The 22,614-nt window shown below is 45.2% G+C and overlaps 1 protein-coding gene across 3 annotated transcripts in view; it reads left to right on the forward strand.

Moving 5' to 3' along the window:
* The window catches only part of FGD6 (FYVE, RhoGEF and PH domain containing 6), a 212,273-nt gene that overhangs the window by 172,461 nt on the left and 17,198 nt on the right, over positions 1 to 22,614 (forward strand). For all 3 annotated transcript variants that reach the window (XM_073573217.1, XM_073573215.1, XM_073573218.1), the window contains one exon: positions 672 to 800. In XM_073573217.1, coding sequence (XP_073429318.1) covers positions 672 to 800 — 129 coding nt within the window. The remainder of the gene's footprint in view (positions 1 to 671; positions 801 to 22,614) is intronic.

Raw genomic sequence — 22,614 nt, forward strand, 5'->3', positions numbered from 1 at the left:
TCATGCAGCCAGTGCTGAGTCAACCTGAAAAATTCAACATGTCAGACTGGCGTTTTAAACAAATTTCAATGCTAGTCCCTTGTTTCACAGTAACATGACCTTAAATGGCTATCTCTCTTTACTTCTTTATACATGTTTTCAATGTGTGGAGTGGATTAAGCTGCTGTAAATTATCTGGTGGCTTATTTCCCACAAGAACAAAAGGATTGGACTGTGTAATTTAACATGTCCGATTGTGGAAAAGTTGGGATACAGAATAGATGGTTCAAGAGTTTGGCCATTAACCATTTGCACTTTGGAAACTTAAAGTTTGTGACAGAATCTCAAGGAAATGTAAAAACAAGCCACAGTACTTCTGAAAGGAATAAGTATATTAATACCAGTAGTAGGGAATGGCTTTTATTTAATTTTTTCACATTTCATGCAAAGTACTTCAGAACCTGAAAGATTTTGGTTTTAATATCCTGCGGTCACTGAAGTTTACACTATAATCTCGGCCATTTTTCTTAAATGAAGAACGATTATACTGAAAATGAGAAGTGTGTGCTTCTTAACAAGGTACGCAGACAGTAAAGCTGGAATTTTCAGTGGACAATTTCCCAGTAACGACCACATAAACTAAATTCTGTAACGTGAAAGAGCTGGTCTAATTCTCGTATACATATCCTTAGGTGTCAGCTAGCACAGAAGATTCCACCATGAGTGGTTACTTACATAGATCAAAAGGCAGCAAAAAGCCTTGGAAACAACTGTGGTTTGTCGTAAAGAACAAAGTCTTATACACATATGCTGCTAGCGAGGTAAGATGGAGTTTCTTTTCATGCATACGTTTCTGTCACCGCTGACTTAAAAGAACCAGCTGTTTGTGCATTATTCAGAGAGCATTGAACTGTTCAGAATATTGTTTTTACTTTAATATGCAGATATTTTATAGCAAGTGACTGTGTATACTGATTAGGATCTAACTGAAGGGTTTATTCCGGAAGAGACTTCTATGACTTGTATCCATGTTTGTGTATTTTCTAAGGTGACTTTTATTAAGCGGCAACATTTTTTTTCTGCATATTATATTGGTTAATGTACACTACTGTGCAAAAATGTTAGGCATGTGTGCTAATAAATGTTGCAAAAGTAAGAATGGTTTAAAAATAGCAGCGATAGTTTATTTTTAACAAATAGCAAAATGAATGAACAAAAGAAAAATGTAAATGAAACCAGTATTTCGTGCAACCAACCTTTTGCCTTCCAAATGGCATCAATTGTTCTTTGTATTGCACAGTTTTTGAATTATATTGGCAGGGAGGCTGTTTCAAATCTACTGGAGAACTAACCACAGACCTTCTCTGCATGTAGGCTTGTGCAAATTCTTCTGTCTCTTCATCTAAACCCACACTGACTTAATAATGTTTAGATCAAGGCTCTGTGGGCAACATATCATCACTTGTAGGACTCCTTGTTCATCTTTATGATGAAGATGGTTGTTAATTTCATTGGCTCCAAGTTTGCTCTTCGGCATTACAAGGACACGAAGCGTACAGCCAGTCAGACAACACCCTGATGGTATTTTGCATAATGGATAACTGCCTCTTTTTCATAGAATCATAGAATGTTAGTGTTGAAGGGGATGTCCAGGGTCATTGTGTCCAACCCCCTGCTCAATGTAGGAGTCACAAAACCATCTCAGACAGATGTCTACCAGCCTCTGTTTGAAGACTTCCATTGAAGGAGAACTCCCCACCTTTTGTGGCAGCCTATTCCACTCATTGATCACCTAAACTGTCAAGAAGTTTTTTCTAATATCTAATCTGTATCTTCTCTTTCAGTTTCATTCCATTGCTTCTCTTGTTTCTATGTGCAAATGGAAATAAGGATGATCCCTCTACACGGTGACATTCCTTCAGATATATGTAGACCGATATTAAGTCTCAATATATGCGCTCAGAGATAGACTTTTAAATAAACTAAACTCACTCTATAAATAATTATAGAAAACTAAGTAGCCAACCTGAATTGCAACCTCCAAGCAGCGATGATCGCTCACGTGACTAGCTATGGAGAGCGGTGAAGCTCAAAAACATCCGACGTGTTTCTGAATCAGCGGATTCCTTCCTCAGGGATACTCCATAGCGGATAAGCAGCACTTATATACCCTCAACCTTCCAAGGTTCTAATTCAAACATTAAAAGCAAAAAGTTCAATTTCACTGTTGAGCCCATTAGGCATCAGAGTGTCCATCATAAGGATCCATCTACTCTCTTCTTTTGACATCTGATGGATAAAATTGCCTCCCCTCCAACATCTATTCACCACTTTGATGCCTGTCACTAATGTGCCTTTTATAAGACCCCCATGATTATTTAAAAAATGATTGGAGAGGGGGTGATCACTAAATTTATTCTTAATATTCCTCAGATGTTCTGCTATCCTTATATGTAGTGGACGTATAGTCCGGCCAATATATAGTTTGCCACAAGGGCAAGTAATTCCATATATAACCCCCTTAGTTTCACAAGTTATGAAGTCTTTAATTTTGACCTCCCTAGAATTATTTAAAATGCAAAATTGCTTTCTAAGACCTAATTTTCTACAAGGTCCACACTCCTAACTTGGTGGCAATACTTTGGATTTTATTATTATTATCGCTGCCGCTCTATTTGGATCTTCCATGCACAGGACCTGGACTGCTAAGTACCATTAGTTCAAAGAAGTCTACCTCAAGGTAACTTTTTCCTCTCTTTATGGACAATTTCCTCTTCCTAGCCCCATGGTTAATGCTGTATGTGGCAAAATCTGAAGTATAAATTCCTCTATTATTTGATTTTCTATTATTGAAGTCTTTTCTAAAGAGTCAAGTAGGCGGTGCCTGACCCTCATCGCTGCTTGGAGGTTGCAATTCAGGTTGGCTACTTAGTTTTCTATAATTATTTATAGAGTGAGTTTAGTTTATTTAAAAGTCTATCTCTGAGCGCATATATTAAAACGTTTAATTATTTATTCATTTGGAGGAATTTTGTAGTATTATCCTAATATTTTGCAGCTGAGTAGACTATAGCGCTAGCGCTGTGGCTGAGACATCCATTGTTCATTCTTCTATTACCACTATTGCCTTTCAGCAGCTGTGCTTTTTTAGGAGTTTAGTTATTTTATTTATTCTCAAATATGAGTGGTCTTTGGTCAGATAGGAAAGAAAGAATATACAACATTCAAAAGTTCTTTCATTTACCACATCCACAAACCTCTCAAGCCGCTAGTACCGAAAATCTCAGTGTGGTGATTCAATCTCTAAAGAAATTGGAACAGTATTTGATTAAAGAACTGAGAGACCTATGGGAAATAGCCACACTGGAAAGATATTTATCCTTTGACTGTATACCTAGGGGTCTTGTTGTGTATAAAGTTTATAAACCCCTTACAGGGGATATTGGCGATAGTGAAACTATGGCCCAGTGGGATGCTATGTTCAAGGCATTCTCTAAACGAACAGTGGGTTTTATTATTGAAAAACGAAGGACTGAATTAATGAAAATCAGGAAAGTGATCTCTGATATTTTTGAGGAAATTAAGCCCTATGAACTGCATCCGGAGATCTTACACTTGTCAGCGAATATTCGGAAGAGGATACAGTCAAAGGAAAGAGAGATTATGGATAAGAAACGTAGGAAATTTGGGAGAGACTTTGTCCCCTTGAAGGGTGACCCCTCTATAGGATCTGTAGCATCAGAGCCTAGAAATATAATGGAGGATGATTTCCTTCATAGTGAGAACCGAAATTCATCCAGGACACAAAGTCCACTGATTACTATAGATGAGGTGCAGGGGGTGGAAAACTCTTCACTAACTTCTAGTGAGCGGTTTTCAATCCATCTCACTTCGGATGTTGAGTACTCTCAGACCAAGGGTGCTACCGTTGATAGCAACAGTCTGATGGTTAACACTGCGCAATCTAATATTGATGAAATTTCACCATCTATTTCTACCCCACTTCCTTCAACTGTAACTCAGAATAGATTTATTGTATTAGATAACTTAGGGACCACTCCCCTTAATTCTAGGGTGGACCATACTCACTCACAACCAGGCACCAGCTTGGGTTTTAAACCTCTGAATAAACAGAGAAAAGTGCCATTGAGAATGAAAACTAAACAGAGTCATCTTCCTTTTTTACAGGTAGGCCAAAAAAAACACGAAAAAGGGGATGTAGGGGCGGGAAATCAACCAAAAAAAAGAGCAACCAAATACACCAAGCAGGGGAACCAGTGATCCTAGACAAAAAGATTTTTAATTTAAGTGACCATGCTCTGAATCAAAATGAATTGAGTTTATTGAATAAAGGATTGAAATATGCCCCTAGTACTAAGTTCGATAAATTTCAGGCCTTTGTAGGCATTAAACTATTTATGAGAAAATTGGCTATAAAAAAGTATTATCTGAAGAAAAAATGTACTAGGGAAAATGTGGAAGGTGCGTCTGAGCTGATAGATCCTTATCAACACACTATGTTGAAAAAGAAGTCAAACTTTAACCCTATTCAGGAATATTCGGAATCCTTTGAGGCCTTTCAGAACAATGTGATAAGGGATATTAAAAATATATCTGAGAGTAGATGCAACAATTTCAGATACAATCTGTCAAACAAGGAACGTCAAGCTATTAGACAGCTCCAACAGAATCAGGAAATCACTATTAGACCAGCCGATAAGGGGGGGGGGGGATTGTTATTTTGAACAATAGTGACTATGAAAAGGAGTCACAGCGTATACTGGGTGATACAAGAACCTATCTTCTACTTGAGAAAGATCCATCTGAGGTCTATCTTGCTGAGATGCAAATTCTCTTGAAGTGTGGTTTTGAAAGAGGTTTTCTAAATAAACAAGAATTGGAATTTATTAATAATTTGCACCCTAGGATCCCTTACTTCTATTATCTACCAAAAGTACATAAGGACCCATTAAATCCACCTGGTAGACCAATTATATCAGCAATAGGGGGTCTTACGGCCAATTTGTCAAAATTTATTGACTGCCACTTACAGAAGTTAGTCCCTAAACTTCCGGCCTATCTGAAAGACAGTACACATATTCTAAGAATTTTGAAAAATATTAAATGGCAAAACCACTATATTTTGGGGACATTAGATATTGCCTCTCTATATACTGTCATTCAACATGATAAAGGGTGTGAATCAGTAAAATACTTCATGACTAAGGATGGCGACTTACCGGATGATCAGGTTCAGTTTATTTTAGACTGTATATATTTTATTTTAACTCACAATTTTTTTCGATTTCGGGCGCACTACTACTCCCAGCAGTGGGGTACTGCCATGGGGACCAGGTTCGCCCCGAGTTATGCTAATTTATATGTAGGCAAATGGGAACAAGAAACTATCTATCCGGGGGGTTCCCTTCGGAAGAACCTGGTCCTATGGCATAGATTCATAGACGATATTGTCTTTGTTTGGTCTGGTGGGCCTATTTTATTAGGGGAATTTTTAAATGAACTAAATAAAAATCAATATTTTTTAAAATTTACAGCCAACACCAGTCATAAAGAGATTAACTTTTTAGATTTAAAAATTTTTATTGAAAATGATCACATAGAGACTCAGGTTTTTCATAAACCAACAGACTCCAATAATTTTATTTCCTTGGATAGCTGCCACCTTCCAAGCTGGCTTTTGAATGTACCCAAAAGCCAGCTTATTAGGGCTCACAGGAATTGTTCTAGAATACAAGATTTTGACAAGGAGGCGGCATATCTGACTAATAAATTTGTCCGAAAGGGGTATGACAATAAGGCCCTGGCTGAAATAAAGGAGACTGTTAGGAAAATGCCGAGAGAGGATTTACTGACACAACAAAAGGAAAACATCGAGTGTTCTACTATGGAAGATATTCCTATTATCACGCAGTACAACGCTAACAGTAAAATCCTTAGAAAGATCGTCAACCGACACTGGAATATATTAAAAAAGGATAAAGTGATCGGTGAAAAGCTATCAGATTATCCTAGGTTTGTTTTTAGGAAAGCAAATAATCTCGGTAACAAAATAGCCCCTTCTATTCCTAAACCCATGTTGATGAGTCATGCACATGCTCATACACCTCCAAAAGGGTTCTTTCCATGTAATAAGTGTGGACCTTGTAGAAAATTAGGTCTTAGAAAGCAATTTTGCATTTTAAATAATTCTAGGGAGGTCAAAATTAAAGACTTCATAACTTGTGAAACTAAGGGGGTTATATATGGAATTACTTGCCCTTGTGGCAAACTATATATTGGCCGGACTATACGTCCACTACATATAAGGATAGCAGAATATCTGAGGAATATTAAGAATAAATTTAGTGATCACCCCCTCTCCAATCATTTTTTAAATAATCATGGGGGTCTTATAAAAGGCACATTAGTGACAGGCATCAAAGTGGTGAATAGATGTTGGAGGGGAGGCAATTTTATCCATCAGATGTCAAAAGAAGAGAGTAGATGGATCTTTATGATGGACACTCTGATGCCTAATGGGCTCAACAGTGAAATTGAACTTTTTGCTTTTAATGTTTGAATTAGAACCTTGGAAGGTTGAGGGTATATAAGTGCTGCTTATCCGCTATGGAGTATCCCTGAGGAAGGAATCCGCTGATTCAGAAACGCGTCGGATGTTTTTGAGCTTCACCGCTCTCCATAGCTAGTCACGTGAGCGATCACGTGACTGTGACGTCACACAAGGTCCTGCGGACCTTGTTAGCTTTTCTCGGCGTGCGCCGCTACCGCTTCAAGCCCAGGAGGGCGCACTGCAGAGAGGACGCACGTCTCCGGCCGGGACGAGCGTCCGCAACCTACAGCACTAAACCACCCTCCTCCTAACTTGGTGGCAATACTTTGGATTTTATTATTATTATCGCTGCCGCTCTATTTGGATCTTCCATGCACAGGACCTGGACTGCTAAGTACCATTAGTTCAAAGAAGTCTACCTCAAGGTAACTTTTTCCTCTCTTTATGGACAATTTCCTCTTCCTAGCCCCATGGTTAATGCTGTATGTGGCAAAATCTGAAGTATAAATTCCTCTATTATTTGATTTTCTATTATTGAAGTCTTTTCTAAAGAGTCAAGTAGGCGGTGCCTGACCCTCATCGCTGCTTGGAGGTTGCAATTCAGGTTGGCTACTTAGTTTTCTATAATTATTTATAGAGTGAGTTTAGTTTATTTAAAAGTCTATCTCTGAGCGCATATATTAAAACGTTTAATTATTTATTCATTTGGAGGAATTTTGTGGTATTATCCTAATATTTTGCAGCTGAGTAGACTATAGCGCTAGCGCTGTGGCTGAGACATCCATTGTTCGATATTAAGTCTCCTCTTAGCCTTCTTTTTTGCAACCTAAACATTCACAGATACTTTAACCGTTCCTTCTAGGACATACTTTGCAGTCCGCTCACCATCCTGGTAGCTGTTCTCTGAACTTTGTCCAGTTTTTCAATGTGGCACTCAGAACTGAACACAATATTCTAGATGCAGCCTGACCAAGGAGGAGTAGAGTGGGAAAATTACTTCACGTTATCTATACTCTATGCTTCTTTTAATACTTCCTAGAACTGTGTTTGCCTTTTTTGCTGCTGCTGCATAACACTGTTAACTCATGTACAGCCTGTGACCTATTAGTATACCCAAATCTTTTTCACTCGTGCTGTTGCTTAGTTATATTCCTCCCATTCTGTAGATGTAATTTTCGTTTTTCTTGCCCAGATGTAGAATCTTTCATTTCTCCCTGTTAAATGCCATTCTGTTAGTTGCTTCCCATTGTTCATGCTTATCTAGATCCTTCTGAATGCTTTCTCTGTTTTCTCTAGTGTTTGCTATCCTGCTTAGCTTTGCATCATCTGTGAATTTGATTAGTTTACCTTCAGTTCCCTTAAGGGCCTTTTACACTAAGCAACGCACCAGCGATAACGATAGCGATCCGACCAGGCATAGATCGCTGTTGTGTCGTTACGTGATCGCTAGATAGCTTTCAAACAGTCCACTCTCGTCAACGACTCTAGAGAGATCAGCGATCTGCATAGCGACCTCGTTGCTCGTTGAGTACCTTTCACATTACTAAACAAAAAACGATTCAGACCTCGGTGGGCGTGCTTCAGCGTTTAATTTACAACGCCCCCCAAAGCGCCGATTGGTGGTCACCGCTGCGCTGTCATTGGCCGGCGGCGTCATTAAAGAGGACGTAATAGCGTTACAGTTTAAATCTCTGGAGCGCCGTGGTTAGCTTCTAAACCAGCATTTTTCTCCCTAGAGACAAAAGTGCATTTTTGGTTAGATTTCGCTATTCGTCCTTCAGCAACCCTCTTGAAGAATCATCATCGTTGGTTTTTTTCAAATACCTGAGGCGTTCCAGCGTTGTCTTTTATAGCTTTTTTGTCAGATACATTTCGCACATTGTCAGCGCTGTAAAGACCAATAGGGAAGAGGAGGCGTGGCCGGTAAGTCACGCCTGTGTCGCTGAGCCATGCGTCGTTATTGACGTCGCTCATCGTTTTTAAAGCTTCAAACCCAACGATAATTACTGAACAGCGGGACGTCAGCGATGGAAAAATGTACCTGCACATTCGAGCACGATCAGCGATAGCCGACGGGGGGTCCGGTCGCTGCTACCTTTCACACTTAACGAGATCGCTAGCGTGATCGCTGTCGCGTCACAATATCGGTGTCGCTTGAGCGATATCACTAGCGATCTCGCTTAGTGTAAAACCCCCTTTATCTAGATCATTTTATAAAATTCTTGAACAACACTGGGGCCTGGACAGGGTCTTGTGGTACTCCACTTGAAACATTCTTCCATTTGGATGTGTAACCATTTATTACCACTCTTTGAGTATGATCACTGAGCCTGTTATGAATCCACCTAACTGTAGCCTTGTCAATCCCATACCTGGTAATTTTTTCAATAAGGATTGTGTGAGATACTTTATCAAATGCTTTGTTGAAGTCGAGATATAATATATCTACCACATTTTCCTGATCCACCCAGTCAGTTGTTCCATTATAGAAGGAAATTTGATTATTCTGGTATGACTTGTTTGCTACAAACCCATGCTGGCTCCGGTTAATTACTGTATTCTTATCCAAGTATTTACATACATGCTGTTTAATAATTTGTTCAAAGACCTTTCCTGGTATAGAAGTAAGGCTTACTGGCCTGTAATTTTCTGGCTCCATCTTCTTTCCTTTTTTAAAGATAGGGACAACATTTGCCCTTCTCTAATCTTCTAGGACTTCCCCTATTCTCTATTTTTCTGAGATTCTGGCTAGTGACTATGTGATTCTGGCTAAGTGTTCCCTCACCATCTCTCTGTTTATGGAGAGTGTGGGTTATTCCTTTGATGGCACCATGAAGATTAGTTGATGTTACAATTGTTTTCTTAGAGAACACAGATGCAAAATAGAATTTAAAAGTTCGACCTTCTTAACATCATTTATTCGGACTCCCATGACAGCACCACGAGAGAGGGGATCCGCCCCATAGGAACAGGAAACCTACAGATACAAAAGGGCGGTACCTCTCCCACGCATCAGTTGGTTTCCTGTTCCTGAGGGGACGGGATCCTACAGAAGAATGGGATCCCAGGCCGGCCAGCCGACACCGGTAGCGAGGGGGTCTCCTACCTCGGCTTGGTTCGGATTTTCTGGAAGACGCCACGGTGGCCCAGGATGGGTATCACGGCGGTGGCGTGGACAGCAGGGAGCGGCGTCCGGAGGATGGCCGTCTCCGGAATTAAGCCGCCGCCGGTAAGTATTTTCCCCCCGGGATTCCCGGCTCCGGCGGCGCAGATAGGTTGCCAGCGCTGTGCAGAGGGCTGCGACCGGGCGCTGCTCCGGAGCTCCCGGGCGTCCCGCGGAGCTTCCGGCGTTTCCGGGGTAGCGGTGACGTCAGGGGGCGGGCGGAGGAGGCGCTTCCGGGTCAGCGCGCTACTGCGCATGCGCGGCGATCCCAAGATGGCGGCGCCCATCGGAAACACCGATGGCGCGCGGTGGGGCGCCAGCTGGGGTAGGGAGATCCATTAAGGGGGGGGAGGGGCACGGCATGGAAACTGCTGACCGGAGGAGGGGTATTTAGGCGGGACCCGGGCAGGGTGCCTTGCCTTGGCCACATTACTACATGCAGCAGTGTGCAGCAGCAGCAGCAGCAGCAGTGGTGATGGAAAGCGATCGAGAGCAGCAGCGACAGAAGCAAGGGCAGCAGCGGCAGACATCACTGCCGCCCCTGGATGACCTTCGGCAGGTCAAACAGAAAAAGAAAGGGTCCCGTGACAGTAATGCGGGACGAAGTGACCAGTCCACTCGTAAAAGCTCCTCCAGGCAGACAGGAGCATCGGCTGAAAGAAATCCCCCTCGTTCTCCGGTACTTGATTGTGGCACTGGTAAGTGATCTTCGTGAAAGTTCACTCAGTGACGGGACCCCCCTTCTGTGTTTTTCTTTTTCTAGGGAAAAAAAGCTACAAATAAAAATAAACATAGGGAATGCACACTCTGTGCATGCCCATTACCAGACGCGTGCCTCAAAAGATTGTGCCCCCCTGTATTCAGCAGACGGTGGCAGAAGAGTCGCCTGCAGTAGCGGCGAGTTTGAGAGACATTGTCAGGGTAGAAATGAGGGAAACCCTAAAGTCCTTGTCTCAGCCGCAAAGTCTAAGGGGCGAGGTCCCGGCGGAGTCTGATTCCTCAGCAGAGTGGAGAAAAAGCAGAGACTCCCAGGCTTCATCTCCCTCGTCCTCTTCAGGAGAAGAGGGCTCGGGGCGATTTTGTCTGCCTCTTGACCGGGTAGACAAGCTGGTCAAAGCAGTCAGAGGGACAATGGAGGTAGAGGAGCCTAAGCCCCATTTATCCATGCAGGATGTCATGTTCGGTGGGCTGGAACAGAGGAAGCGGAGAGTCTTTCCGTTAAACCAAAAGATACAGGATCTGATCCACAGAGAGTGGAAAAGACCGGACAAAAGAGGGTCGCTACCACCAGCCCTCAAAAGGAGATACCCCTTCGACGATCCGGCAGTAAGTTCTTGGGACAGAGCCCCCAAATTAGACGCTGCCATTGCGAAGGCATCAAAAAAATCCTCGCTCCCCTTTGAGGACATGGGATCCCTTAAAGATCCCTTAGACAGGAAAGCTGATACCTTCCTGAAAAACACCTGGGAGATGGCAGCCGGGTCCTTAAGACCAGCAGTGGCTTCAACGTGCACGGCCAGGTCCATGATGGTCTGGTTGGACCAGTTGGAGTCACAACTAAAGCAGGGTACATCAAGACAAACAATTCTTGGGGCCCTACCGACCATCCAAGAGGGAGCAGCTTTCCTAGCAGATGCCTCAGCGGATGCAATGAGAATGGCCGCCAGAGCAGCAGGTCTCTCTAACGCAGCTCGCAGAGCCCTGTGGCTAAAGTGCTGGCAGGGAGACATCCAGTCCAGAGCAAAGCTCTGTGCGATTCCATGTGAGGGCGAATACTTATTTGGAACTGTCCTAGACGAGCTGCTTGAAAAGGCGGGGGACGACAAGAAAAAGTTCCCAAACCTTTCATCAGCGTCCTACCGTCGTCCATTTGGTAGAAGGAGATTTGGCCAGGGGAGAAGGCGCAACTCTTCACCTGTTAGAGATCGACCCAGATGGGAAGACAGAAGGAGACGAGGTACGGGCTATATGTTTACACGCTCGTCAAGAGATCAAAAGAAACCAAATCAATGACTAGCGGTTCCCGTAGGGGGTAGACTGTCATCCTTCTTCCCGGCATGGTCGCAGATTACGAATAGTGACTGGGCGCGCAAGGTAATATCCACCGGGCTTAGGTTGGAATTTACCCAGATCCCGCGGGACACCTTTAAACTGACCCCCTTAAGATCTTCTCATCTTGAACAAGCGGCTTTAGAAGCGGAAGTCTTGAGCCTATGTCAGAAAAATGTTCTGGTAGAGGTCCCAGAGGCTGAAAGAGGAAGAGGGTTTTACTCTCCCCTGTTTCTAATCCAGAAACCTGATAACACATTCAGAACGATTATAAACCTTCGTTCCCTTAACGAATTTTTGATTAATCATAAATTCAAAATGGAGTCCATTAATACAACAATAAAAATATTGTTTAAAGGTTGTTTTATGGCAGTCATAGATTTGAAAGACGCGTACTATCACGTACCTATCCATACAGACTTCCAGCAGTTCCTGAGGGTGGCAGTTTCAGTAGAGGGCACAGTACGTCATTTTCAGTATAGAGCCCTTCCCTTTGGTCTCTCAGCAGCACCCAGGGTTTTTACAAAATTAGTGGCCGAAGTTATGGCTCACTTACGAGAGGTTGACGTCTTAATCATTCCATATTTAGACGATTTCTTGATTGTAGGAAAATGGATGGGTCATTGTAAATCCCAGATAGAAAAAGCTAGATCCAGGTTAGAAAACCTAGGATGGATTTTAAACTACGAGAAATCCCGACTCCAGCCCTTAAAAATACAGAAATTTTTAGGATTGATACTAAATTCAGACACTCAGCGGTGCCTGCTACCACTAGATAAATTACAAAAGATACAGGAGCAGGTTCTTCGGGCAATGGATAATCCATCTATGACCCTCAGACAGGCCATGTCCCTGTTAGGTTCTCTAACTTCATGCATCCCAGCAGTAAGGTGGGCACAGTTCCATACCAGAACCCTTCAAAACGACGTCTTGATTAATAGCAGGGCCCTTGGAGGCTCCTTACAAGGTCGGATGTGTCTAAGCCCCTCAACTGTTACATCACCAAGATGGTGGCTTCAGAGCGAGAACCTAGCGTCAGGGGTGCCCTGGATAGCACAGATAACCCGTATTATAACCACAGACGCTAGTTCCTTTGGTTGGGGAGCCCATATGGGGGACATAGTGGTACAGGGCCAGTGGGATTCTAATTCTGAAATCTCATCCAACCAGAGAGAACTATTGGCGATAGAGCGAGCAGTCAAGAAACTCATTATCTACCTGCAGGGCCATCATGTGAGGATACACTCGGACAACCAGGTAGCGGTAGCATATGTCAACCACCAAGGTGGAACCCGCTCCAGCGCTCTGATGCAGATAACAGAACGGCTCCTCCAGATAGCAGAGAGAAATTGTCTATCTTTGACCGCGCTCCACATCAGCGGAAAGGACAATGTAAGAGCAGACTTTTTAAGCCGCAAGGCTCTAAGACAAGGAGAATGGGCTTTGAACAAAGACATTTACCGCCAGATTGTCCGCAGATGGGGCCAGCCAGAGGTAGACCTCTTTGCCACCAGAGAAAACAGAAAAGAAAGATTGTTCTGCTCTCTGAACCCCAGGGAAAATCCCCTGGCGGTGGATGCCCTACTGATAAGATGGGACTTTTCTCTGGCATACGCCTTCCCACCATTGAATCTTCTTCCCCTGGTAGTCAGGAAGATCAGAGAGGATCAGGCAAGAGTCATACTGATTGCCCCCTTTTGGCCCAGGAGGACCTGGTTCGCGTGGTTGAGGACCATGTCGGTAGGCGATCCCTGGGTACTACCGAACCTTCCGGATCTCCTCTACCAGGGGCCAGTCAGCCACCCACAAGTAGCGAGACTTCATTTAACGGCGTGGTGTTTGAAAGGTCACTATTAAAAAATAGAGGGTTCTCCAAGAACTTAATTGACACCCTCCTAAGAAGCAGAAAATTAACCACCACTAATATTTATGCTAGGACCTGGAAACGCTTCCTATCCACCTTTCACTTTGACATCAGAGATGGAATTCCCACGAAACATATTCTGGAATTTCTCCAGATAGGTTTCGAATTGGGTCTCTCCACAAGTACGCTAAAAGTACAGGTTTCAGCCTTAGGGGCCCTGTTTGCAGCTGATATTGCAAAAGATTATTGGGTAGCAAGGTTCATCAGAGCAGCGGCCAGATCGAGACCTATACACAAAGACAGATGCGTACCGTGGGACTTAAACTTAGTCCTTACAGCCATGACAGAAAGTCCGTTTGAACCTTTAGATTCCGCCTCACTAAAGATTATATCCCTTAAAACAGCATTCCTGGTAGCAATAACATCCGCACGTAGGGTGAGCGACATACAGGCACTCTCCAGATTGCCTCCTTACACAGAGTTCTTACAGGATAGAGTGATCCTAAGGCCAGATCAAGCATACCTTCCCAAGGTAGCAACACAATTCCACAGGACACAGGAGATAGTTCTGCCTTCCTTCCTCCCTAATCCAACCAACCCTAAAGAGCAGAAACTTCAGGCATTATATATTAGGCGGTGCTTACTGACATATTTAGCAGCCACGGATCCTTGGAAGAAGGAGAACGCATTATTCCTATCCTTCCAAGGTTCCAGAAAAGGATACAGAGTATCAAAACGCACATTAGCAAGGTGGATTAGGGAGGCTATCTCTCTTGCCTACACAGCAGGTGGCGGTCCGGCTCCACAGAACCTGAGGGCACATTCCACTCGGGCCATGGCATCATCCTGGGCAGAGAGATCTGGAGTATCAATTGATCAAATATGTAAGGCGGCCACCTGGTCATCTCCTTCCACCTTTTTTAACCACTATCGGTTAGACATGGGTGCCTCCTCAGACCTCACCTTCGGGCTAAGGGTGCTGCAGGCTGTAGTCCCTCCCTAAGTTAGTTTACATCTCTGTAATTCTCTCGTGGTGCTGTCATGGGAGTCCGAATAAAGTATTAAGTTACGTACCGGTAACGGTATTTTTCGGAAGCCCATGACAGCACCCTTAGTTCCCTCCCTTGTTCACATATAGGGGTGCACTCCTTAGAAGTTTGTTCATAGAATCACCTTATGTGGGAGATGGTATGAAATAATTCTGTTAAATAGGGTAGATAGGTTGTATATATCATATGTTGTGTACTAAACATGGTAGCCTCTCAAGCTCTGTAATCCAACTGATGCGTGGGAGAGGTACCGCCCTTTTGTATCTGTAGGTTTCCTGTTCCTATGGGGCGGATCCCCTCTCTCGTGGTGCTGTCATGGGCTTCCGAAAAATACCGTTACCGGTACGTAACTTAATACTTTTTGACCACTTAACGCTTTTCATTCTGTAAAAATCCTATAGCATCTTTGACTTTTCTTTTGCTTTTGACATACCCCCCAAATCCTTTTTTTTTATTTTTTTTACTGCTTTTGGTCTCCCTTGCAAGCCTCTCTTCATTACTGGCATTAGCTCTTCTAACGCTTGCCCTGCATTCCTTGCAGACAGCGTTATATTCTTTTTTAGATATGCCCTCCTCTTTCCATTTAATATACATTTGTTTTTCCTTTTTAACAAGTGATTAAGTTCTGTGTTCATCTATCCTGGTCTCTTTAAATGTTTCCAATTGTTCCTTCTTTTCGGGATTGTTACCAATTATGCAGTGACCGTTTCATTTAGCAAACTCTCCCATTCGTCTTGGACATTTCTGTCCTTTGGAACATCCAGCAATAGGACATTTCCTACCCTCTTTCTTAGTTCATTAAAATCTGCCTTTCAGAAGTCAGACTTTAAGGTTGGAGTCCTCGCTGGTCTTCCGCCTCTTGTAATCCAAAATTCAAGGATAGCATGATCGCTGCCTCCTAAATTCCCAGCCACCTTTACTCCCTCAACCATTTCCTCCCTGTTGGTAAGAATTAGGTCCAATATTGCAGATCCTCCTTGTTCTCTCTTCAAACTTTTGAAAGATAAAGTTGTCAGCAAGAGAAAATAGTAATTTTCTGAACCCATAACTATTGAGAGCGACTCCCAACAAATATCTGGATAGTTAAAATCTTCCATGGTCACTGTCGTACTTTTTTGAGAACAGAGACATCTGATTTAAAGAGTTTATCCATATCTTCAGTCTGTCCAAGTGACCTCAAGTAAACACCTAGAATAGTGTCCTTTCTGTTCTTCTCCTTGTTCTTCTCCCAAATAGTTTCTACAGTGCTACCATTCTCTGAAGCTTGGATCTCTGTGGAGATGTACATTTTTCTAACAAACAATGCAACACCTCCTCCATTCTGGTTAATCCTGTTTCTAATATATAAGTTGTAGCCTTCAGGGTTTGTATTCTAATTGTGTATCATCCGACCAAGTTTCAGTGATGCCAATGACCTCCTATCTCTCTTCCCATGTTAGCAGCTCCTATATTTTCCTTGTTTGTTTCCCATGCTCTGTGCATTTGTATATACACATTTTAGTTTGTAGTTGGCTTCTCTTGCTCCTCTATTTTCATTCAGAATTATAGTGCTTTCTTCAAAGCACTATCATGTAATCCGAACGCTGCTAACTTATTATTCTTCTTATTATTCAGTTGATTTCAGCAATTAATGCGGCCCGAACCGCTACATGCACAGACACCGTTGAGGCGTCGTTTCGAAGCCAGCGTCCACAAGTGGTGTGCTAAGTGTTTTTCGTGTCGAATGAATTTGTAGTTTTTGCGCAATTTGCGTTTGAAATTTTTTTTTCCCGTCATTGGAATGCATTGTCTCAATGCATTTCAATGGGAAAATTTTGCCATAGGAATACATGGGGCAGTCGTGAGGCGATTCAAATTTGAGTACCAGTTGCGGCAGTTAAGCTCATTGATATGCACAGGCAGACCCAGTTACTATGCCAACGCCTACGAACTTTAGATGACCCCACCAGGACACAGTTTCTGCCAGATAATATCCGCTCTTAAAGCGAAACCCAAAGCACAAATGCAAATCTAGCTTCATCACATGACGCATGCCCCTGAGAGAGAAAGTGCGCCAAACTGTCTCTTAAAGGGCTGACACGCCAAAGTGAATCTTAAAGGGCCGGCGCACCAAAATGAGTCTTAAAGGGCCGGCGCGCCAAATCGAAAGCTGAGTGACCCCAGGCTCCAAATCAGAGGCTAATTGACCCCGGCCTCCAAATCGGAGGCTGGGCCACCCCGGCCTCCAAATCGGAGGCTGAGCCACCCCGGCCTCCAAATCAGACCCTGAGGGGCCCCGCCCACCGATTCGGACCCTGAGGGGCCCCCACAGTTAAAACGGATCCTGAGTTGAAAGTCTTGCAGGGGCAGCAGGCAAGTCTCTCTTAAAGGGGCAGTCCGGGCACCATTTCAAAGCACTATCTGTACTTCTTTCAGGAAATACACATTAGTTATTCAGTTGATTTCCGCAATTAATGCGGCCCGAACCGCTACACGCACAGACTCCGTTGGGGCATCGTTTCGAAGCCAGCATCCACGAGTGGTGTGCTAAGTATTTTTCGTGTCGATCGGATTTGTAGTTTTCTCTTCACCCATGACAGCACCACCTGAGAGAGGGATCCGCCCCACCAGGACAGGAACCTACTGAGACATAAGGGGAGGCACCTCTCCCCCGCTTCAGTTGGTTCCTGTCCTGGAAGGAACCCCACTGTCGACGGTGCCTGTCATGGGCGAAGAAAAGAAAATGAACCCAGCCCCGTCCCGGCGCGGGAAGAACAGGTGTCTCACCTGTAGCATCGGCCGTCGGGTGCTGGATGCGCAGTCCCCGGGCCCTCCGGGGTTCCGGGTTCGTGCGGGCGCCGGTGGGATCCCCGGGGTCTGCGGGAAGCCCATACTGCGCCGCCTCCCCTCGCGCACGCCGCATCTCGATCCCCATAGCAGGGGAGAGACGCTGGCTTCTTCCGGCCGCTGACGTCAGCGGCGCGTTGCATGCTGGGTGCGCCGGCTGACGTCAGAGAAGGGCGACGGTATAATGGCGCCGGGCGCGACGCCGGCCGGCTTTCTGAAGCGGTCGGCCGGCGGTCGCAGGGGGGAGGGGAGAACACGCTCACCTGAGCGGAGGCGTGTCATTTAAAAAGAGGAGGCAGCAGCAAACGGGTGGTGCAACATGGAGTCAGAGCAGGAACGTTCAGCGTCCCTGCCTTCCTCTCAGCCCTCTGGCAGGAAGCATGGAAGCCATTCAAGCAGCAGTCGCCCCAGCCGCAGGTCGGGGGACTCCTCAAGATCCAAAGAGCGCAGGTCACGTGCTCCGACGCAGCCTCCGAGTCTGGTACCCTTGATTTCGGGTGGTGAGTGATCTTCGTGAATGTTAGCATTATGTTAATAGGGGCTTCTGTTATATGCTTCACCCTGTTTGAAAGGCCCAGAAAAGCGGGAAGCAAGAAGAACAATAGGGATTGTGCTATATGTAAATCTCCCCTAGCAAGAGATTGGCAAAAAGATCTCTGTGCTGCATGCATTCAGCGGACTAAGGCGGAGGAAGCGCCTAGTTTCTCAGCCAATCTGATATCTGCCCTAAGGTCGGAAATGGAAGGCTCAATTAAGTCCCTATTGAAAAAAGGGAAAAAAAACCAGGAAGGATCCCCCTAGTTCCCCCTCAGATTCCGCGTCAATGTCATCTCAGGCGGAAAAATCATCCTCCTCAGACTCCTCAGACAGCGACATGGGGGGTAAACCATGTTTCCCCGTAGAAGACACAGACGCCCTCCTAAAGGCCATTAGAACTACAATGGGCCTACAGGAAGAAAAGGCGGCTAAAACCCTAGAGGACGTCATGTTTGGGGGGCTTCAGGATAGGAAAAAACGAACCTTTCCAGTAAACGAGAAAATCCAGGCACTTATTGAGAAAGAGTGGAAAAAGCCCGAAAAATCGGGGTCCCTTCCATCCACCTCTAAGAGACGATATCCCTTTGATCATAAGGATGCGGAGATATGGGACAAAATCCCCAAAATAGATGCAGCAGTGTCCAGGTCCTCCAAAAGGTCGGCCCTGCCCCTGGAAGACGCAGGGGTTCTTAGCGACCCGCTAGACAAGAAGGCGGACTCATATTTGAGGCACGCATGGGAAGCGACAGCAGGAGGACTAAAACCGGCGATAGCGGGCACTTGCACGGCACGCTCCCTCATGATCTGGCTGCAGCAATAAGAAGAAAAGCTGGCTTCAAGGGTCCCAAGAGAGAAAATCTTATCGGAGATGCATCTCTTGCACGGGGCAGCAGCTTTTTTGGCCGATACCTCGGCAGACTCTATGCGGATGACAGCCAGGGCAGCGTCACTATCAAATGCTGCTAGACGCGCGTTATGGCTTAAGGGCTGTCCGGGTGACCTTCAGTCCAAGGCCAAATTATGCTCTCTCCCCTGCGATGGTCGATTCTTGTTCGTTAAGAACTTGGATGATATTCTGGAGAAAGCAGGCGATAAGAAAAAAGGCTTCCTCAGATTCCTTATGGATCAGAGGAGACAGCCCTTTCGGAGGGGTAGATTCAATAGGGGGCGTCCTCCCGCTGACAGGAGAAGATGGGGAGGATAAGAGAAAAAAAGAATCGGGGTTTATGTTTGGTGGAGGCACCTCCACCACAAAGAAGTCGCCACAGTGACGCCAGTATTCCAGTGGGGGGGGGGATTGGCACTCTTTTTCCAAGCTTGGGAAAAGATCTCCTCCAATGCCTGGATCCTGACCATCCTAACAGAAGGCCTGAAAATTCCCTTTATTCGTCAGCCAAAACCCGTGGTCGTCATCACACCCATCAGGAAGGTGACCGAAGAGCAGGTGGCCTTAGAAACAGAGATCCTGAGCCTGATAGACGAGCGGGCACTCTCCGAGGTACCACACATAGGCCCCCATTACACACTGCGATATCGCTAGCAATATCGCTGTAAAGTCACCGATTTTGTGACGTTGCAGCGATATTGCTAGCGATATCGCTGCATGTTATACTTGCCTCCGACCGGCTCCCCCGCTGGTTATCGCTGATCGCGCGAGAAGCTGCTGGACCATTCCTCGTCGGTCACTTCCTGCGGCACTTCCTGCTGTGACGACGAGCGATGCATGGAGCCGGGCGGGAGAACGCAGGATCGCCGCATCTGACAGGTAAGTAGCGACCCGCGACTCCTGCGATGTCGCTGGTGAGATCTGCCTGTGTGGCAGCTCACTAGCGACCACCTAGCGATGCACCAGCGATCCTGACTGCGTCATATCGCTAGTCGGGATCGCTGGTGCATCGCTAGGTGTAACGGTACCCATACAGCAAGGAAAGGGGTTCTATTCACCCCTTTTTCTGATAAAAAAAAAAACCCGATCAAACATTCAGGACAATCATAAATCTCAAACGGCTCAATCTATGGATAAGGAACTCTACCTTCAAGATGGAATCAGTAACTACGGCGGTGAAGCTGCTATACCAAGATTGCTTCATGGCCGTAGTCGATTTAAAGGATGCGTATTATCACATCCCTATCCACCCAGATTACCAGAAATACTTGAGGGTAGCACTTTATATTCAAGGCATACTAAGGCACTTTCAGTTCAGGGCTCTTCCGTTTGGCATATCTATAGCCCCGAGAGTTTTCACCAAGGTCATAGCGGAAGTGACAGCCTTTCTCCGGATTCATGACACGGTCATAATACTATACCTGGACAATTTTCTTATAGTGGGCAGCTCAGAGGACCACTGTACAGCACAGTTGACCCGGGTGATCAACACCTTGCAGGAATTAGGGTGGATAGTCAATTTCAAAAAATCAAAATTGCAACCCCTAAAAAAACAGACCTTCCTAGGATTTATACTAGACTCAGAAAGGCAAGAGTGTCTGCTCCCAGGGTCCAAAATACAAAAGGTGCAAAATCTGGCCTTGACGGGCCAAAACCAACCATGTATGACATTAAGAAGAGCAATGTCCCTGCTAGGTACCCTAACTTCCTGTATTCCGGCGGTCAGGTGGGCTCAGTTTCACACCCGGCAACTCCAGGGGGAGATACTAACAGCACAAAGATCGCTAACAGGGCGTTTAGAAGGAAACCTGGAGCTTTCCTTAAAAACCAGAGACTCAACTGGTGGCTGGACGAGACAAATCTGACCTTGGGAATACCATGGGACAGACAGACGTCAGATATAATCTTAACAGATGCAAGCTCCTCGGGGTGGGGGGCACACCTAAAGGGCATGATAGGTCAAGGTTCCTGGATGTGTCAAGAAAAGGAAGCATTTTTCAAAAAATAACTCAGCTTTGGGGGAAACCGGTGATAGACCTCTTTGCCAACAAACACAACAGGCAAACAAAGGTTCTGCTCTCTAAACCCGAGAGAAAAACCATGGGCAGTGGACTCGTTGCACATCCAGTGAAACTTCAGGCTGGCTTATGCGTTCCCCCCCCAGTCGCTCTAATTCCAACAGTTGTCAGAAAAATCAGAAACTATCAAGCCAGGGTGATTCTAATAGCTCCATTTTGGCCAAAAAGGCCCTGGTTTGCTCTGCTACGAAGGATGTCCCTCTCCGATCCATGGGTTCTGCCAGAAATCCCGGACCTACTAGCTCAAGGTCCAATATTCCACGCTCAGGTCAAAGGATTCCATCTGACGGCGTGAAATTTGAAATGTCGCTTTTAACGGATAGAGGGTTATCCCCCCGGGTTGGTGGCCACCCTGCTAAAGAGTAGGAAACCAGTGACGACTAACATCTACGGCAGAACATGGAATAAGTTCCTGCAGTTCTTAGGTAGGCCGTTAGGAAAAGAACCCCCGATTAATGCCATCCTGGAGTTCTTACAATCCGTGTTGCAGATGGGGTTAGCAGTGAACACACTTAAAGTTCAGGTGTCTGCACTAGGGGCGCTCTACAACTGCAAATTGGCATCAAATAGGTGGGTAGCCAGATTTATTAAATCCTGCCATAGAGCTAGGCCTATCCCAATACCCCGAATAGCCCCCTGGGATTTAAACCTGGTGCTAGAAGCCCTTACAAAAGATCCGTATGAGCCATTACATCAGCTACCCCTAAAGTTTCTGATCCTAAAAACAATCCTGTTAGTGGCCCTTACATCAGCCCGCAGGATAAGCGACTTACAGGCTCTCTCAGTAAATCCACCTTATACGCAAGTCTTTCAGGATAGGGTAGTGTTAAGAACAGACCCCACTTATCTGCCCAAAGTAGCATCAGATTTCCATCGGGGCCAGGAAATTGTCCTTCGATCTTTCTGCGAGAACCCAAAAAATCTGGGGGAGGAAAAATTCCATAGTCTGGATGTTAAGAGAGCTCTCGTAGAATACATATCTATGACTAGCCAGTGGAGGAGGTCCCAGTCCCTATTCGTAGCTTTTCAGGGTGCCAGGAAAGGCTATGGGGTTTCAAAAGGGACTATTGCTAGATGGATTAGGGAGGCCATTAGTGTAGCCTACACAGCTAGCGGTATCCCGATTCCTGACGGCATCAAGGCTCATTCCACCAGAGCCGTGGCGACCTCCTGGGTTGAAAAAGCAGAGGTATCGATTGAACGGATTTGTAAGGCCGCTACCTGGGCCTCACCCTTCAACCTTCTTTAAGCACTATAGGTTGAATCTATCCTCCTCTGCTGACTTAACCTTCGGTAGAAGGGTGCTGCAAGCGGTGGTCCCTCCCTAAGGCGTTTCGAAGTCTCCAAAAATCTCTCAGGTGGTGCTGTCATGGGTGAAGGGAAAACCACCATGGTTACTTACCGGTAGCCATTTTTTCCGGAACCCATGACAGCACCCGTATATCCCCCCCCCCTTTTTCACTATATGGGTGTGCACAATTAGTAGGGTGTTTTTTGAGTGTTGTGGTGTTGGATTAAACATGTAACTAACCGGGAAGTCCTCTCAGTGCTCTGTAACCCAACTGAAGCGGGGGAGAGGTGCCGCCCCTTATGTCTCAGTAGGTTCCTGTCC

This window comes from Dendrobates tinctorius, unplaced genomic scaffold, assembly GCF_039654945.1.
Source record: "Dendrobates tinctorius isolate UK_male_01 unplaced genomic scaffold, ASM3965494v1 ptg000035l, whole genome shotgun sequence".
NCBI classification, from domain to species: domain Eukaryota; kingdom Metazoa; phylum Chordata; class Amphibia; order Anura; family Dendrobatidae; genus Dendrobates; species Dendrobates tinctorius.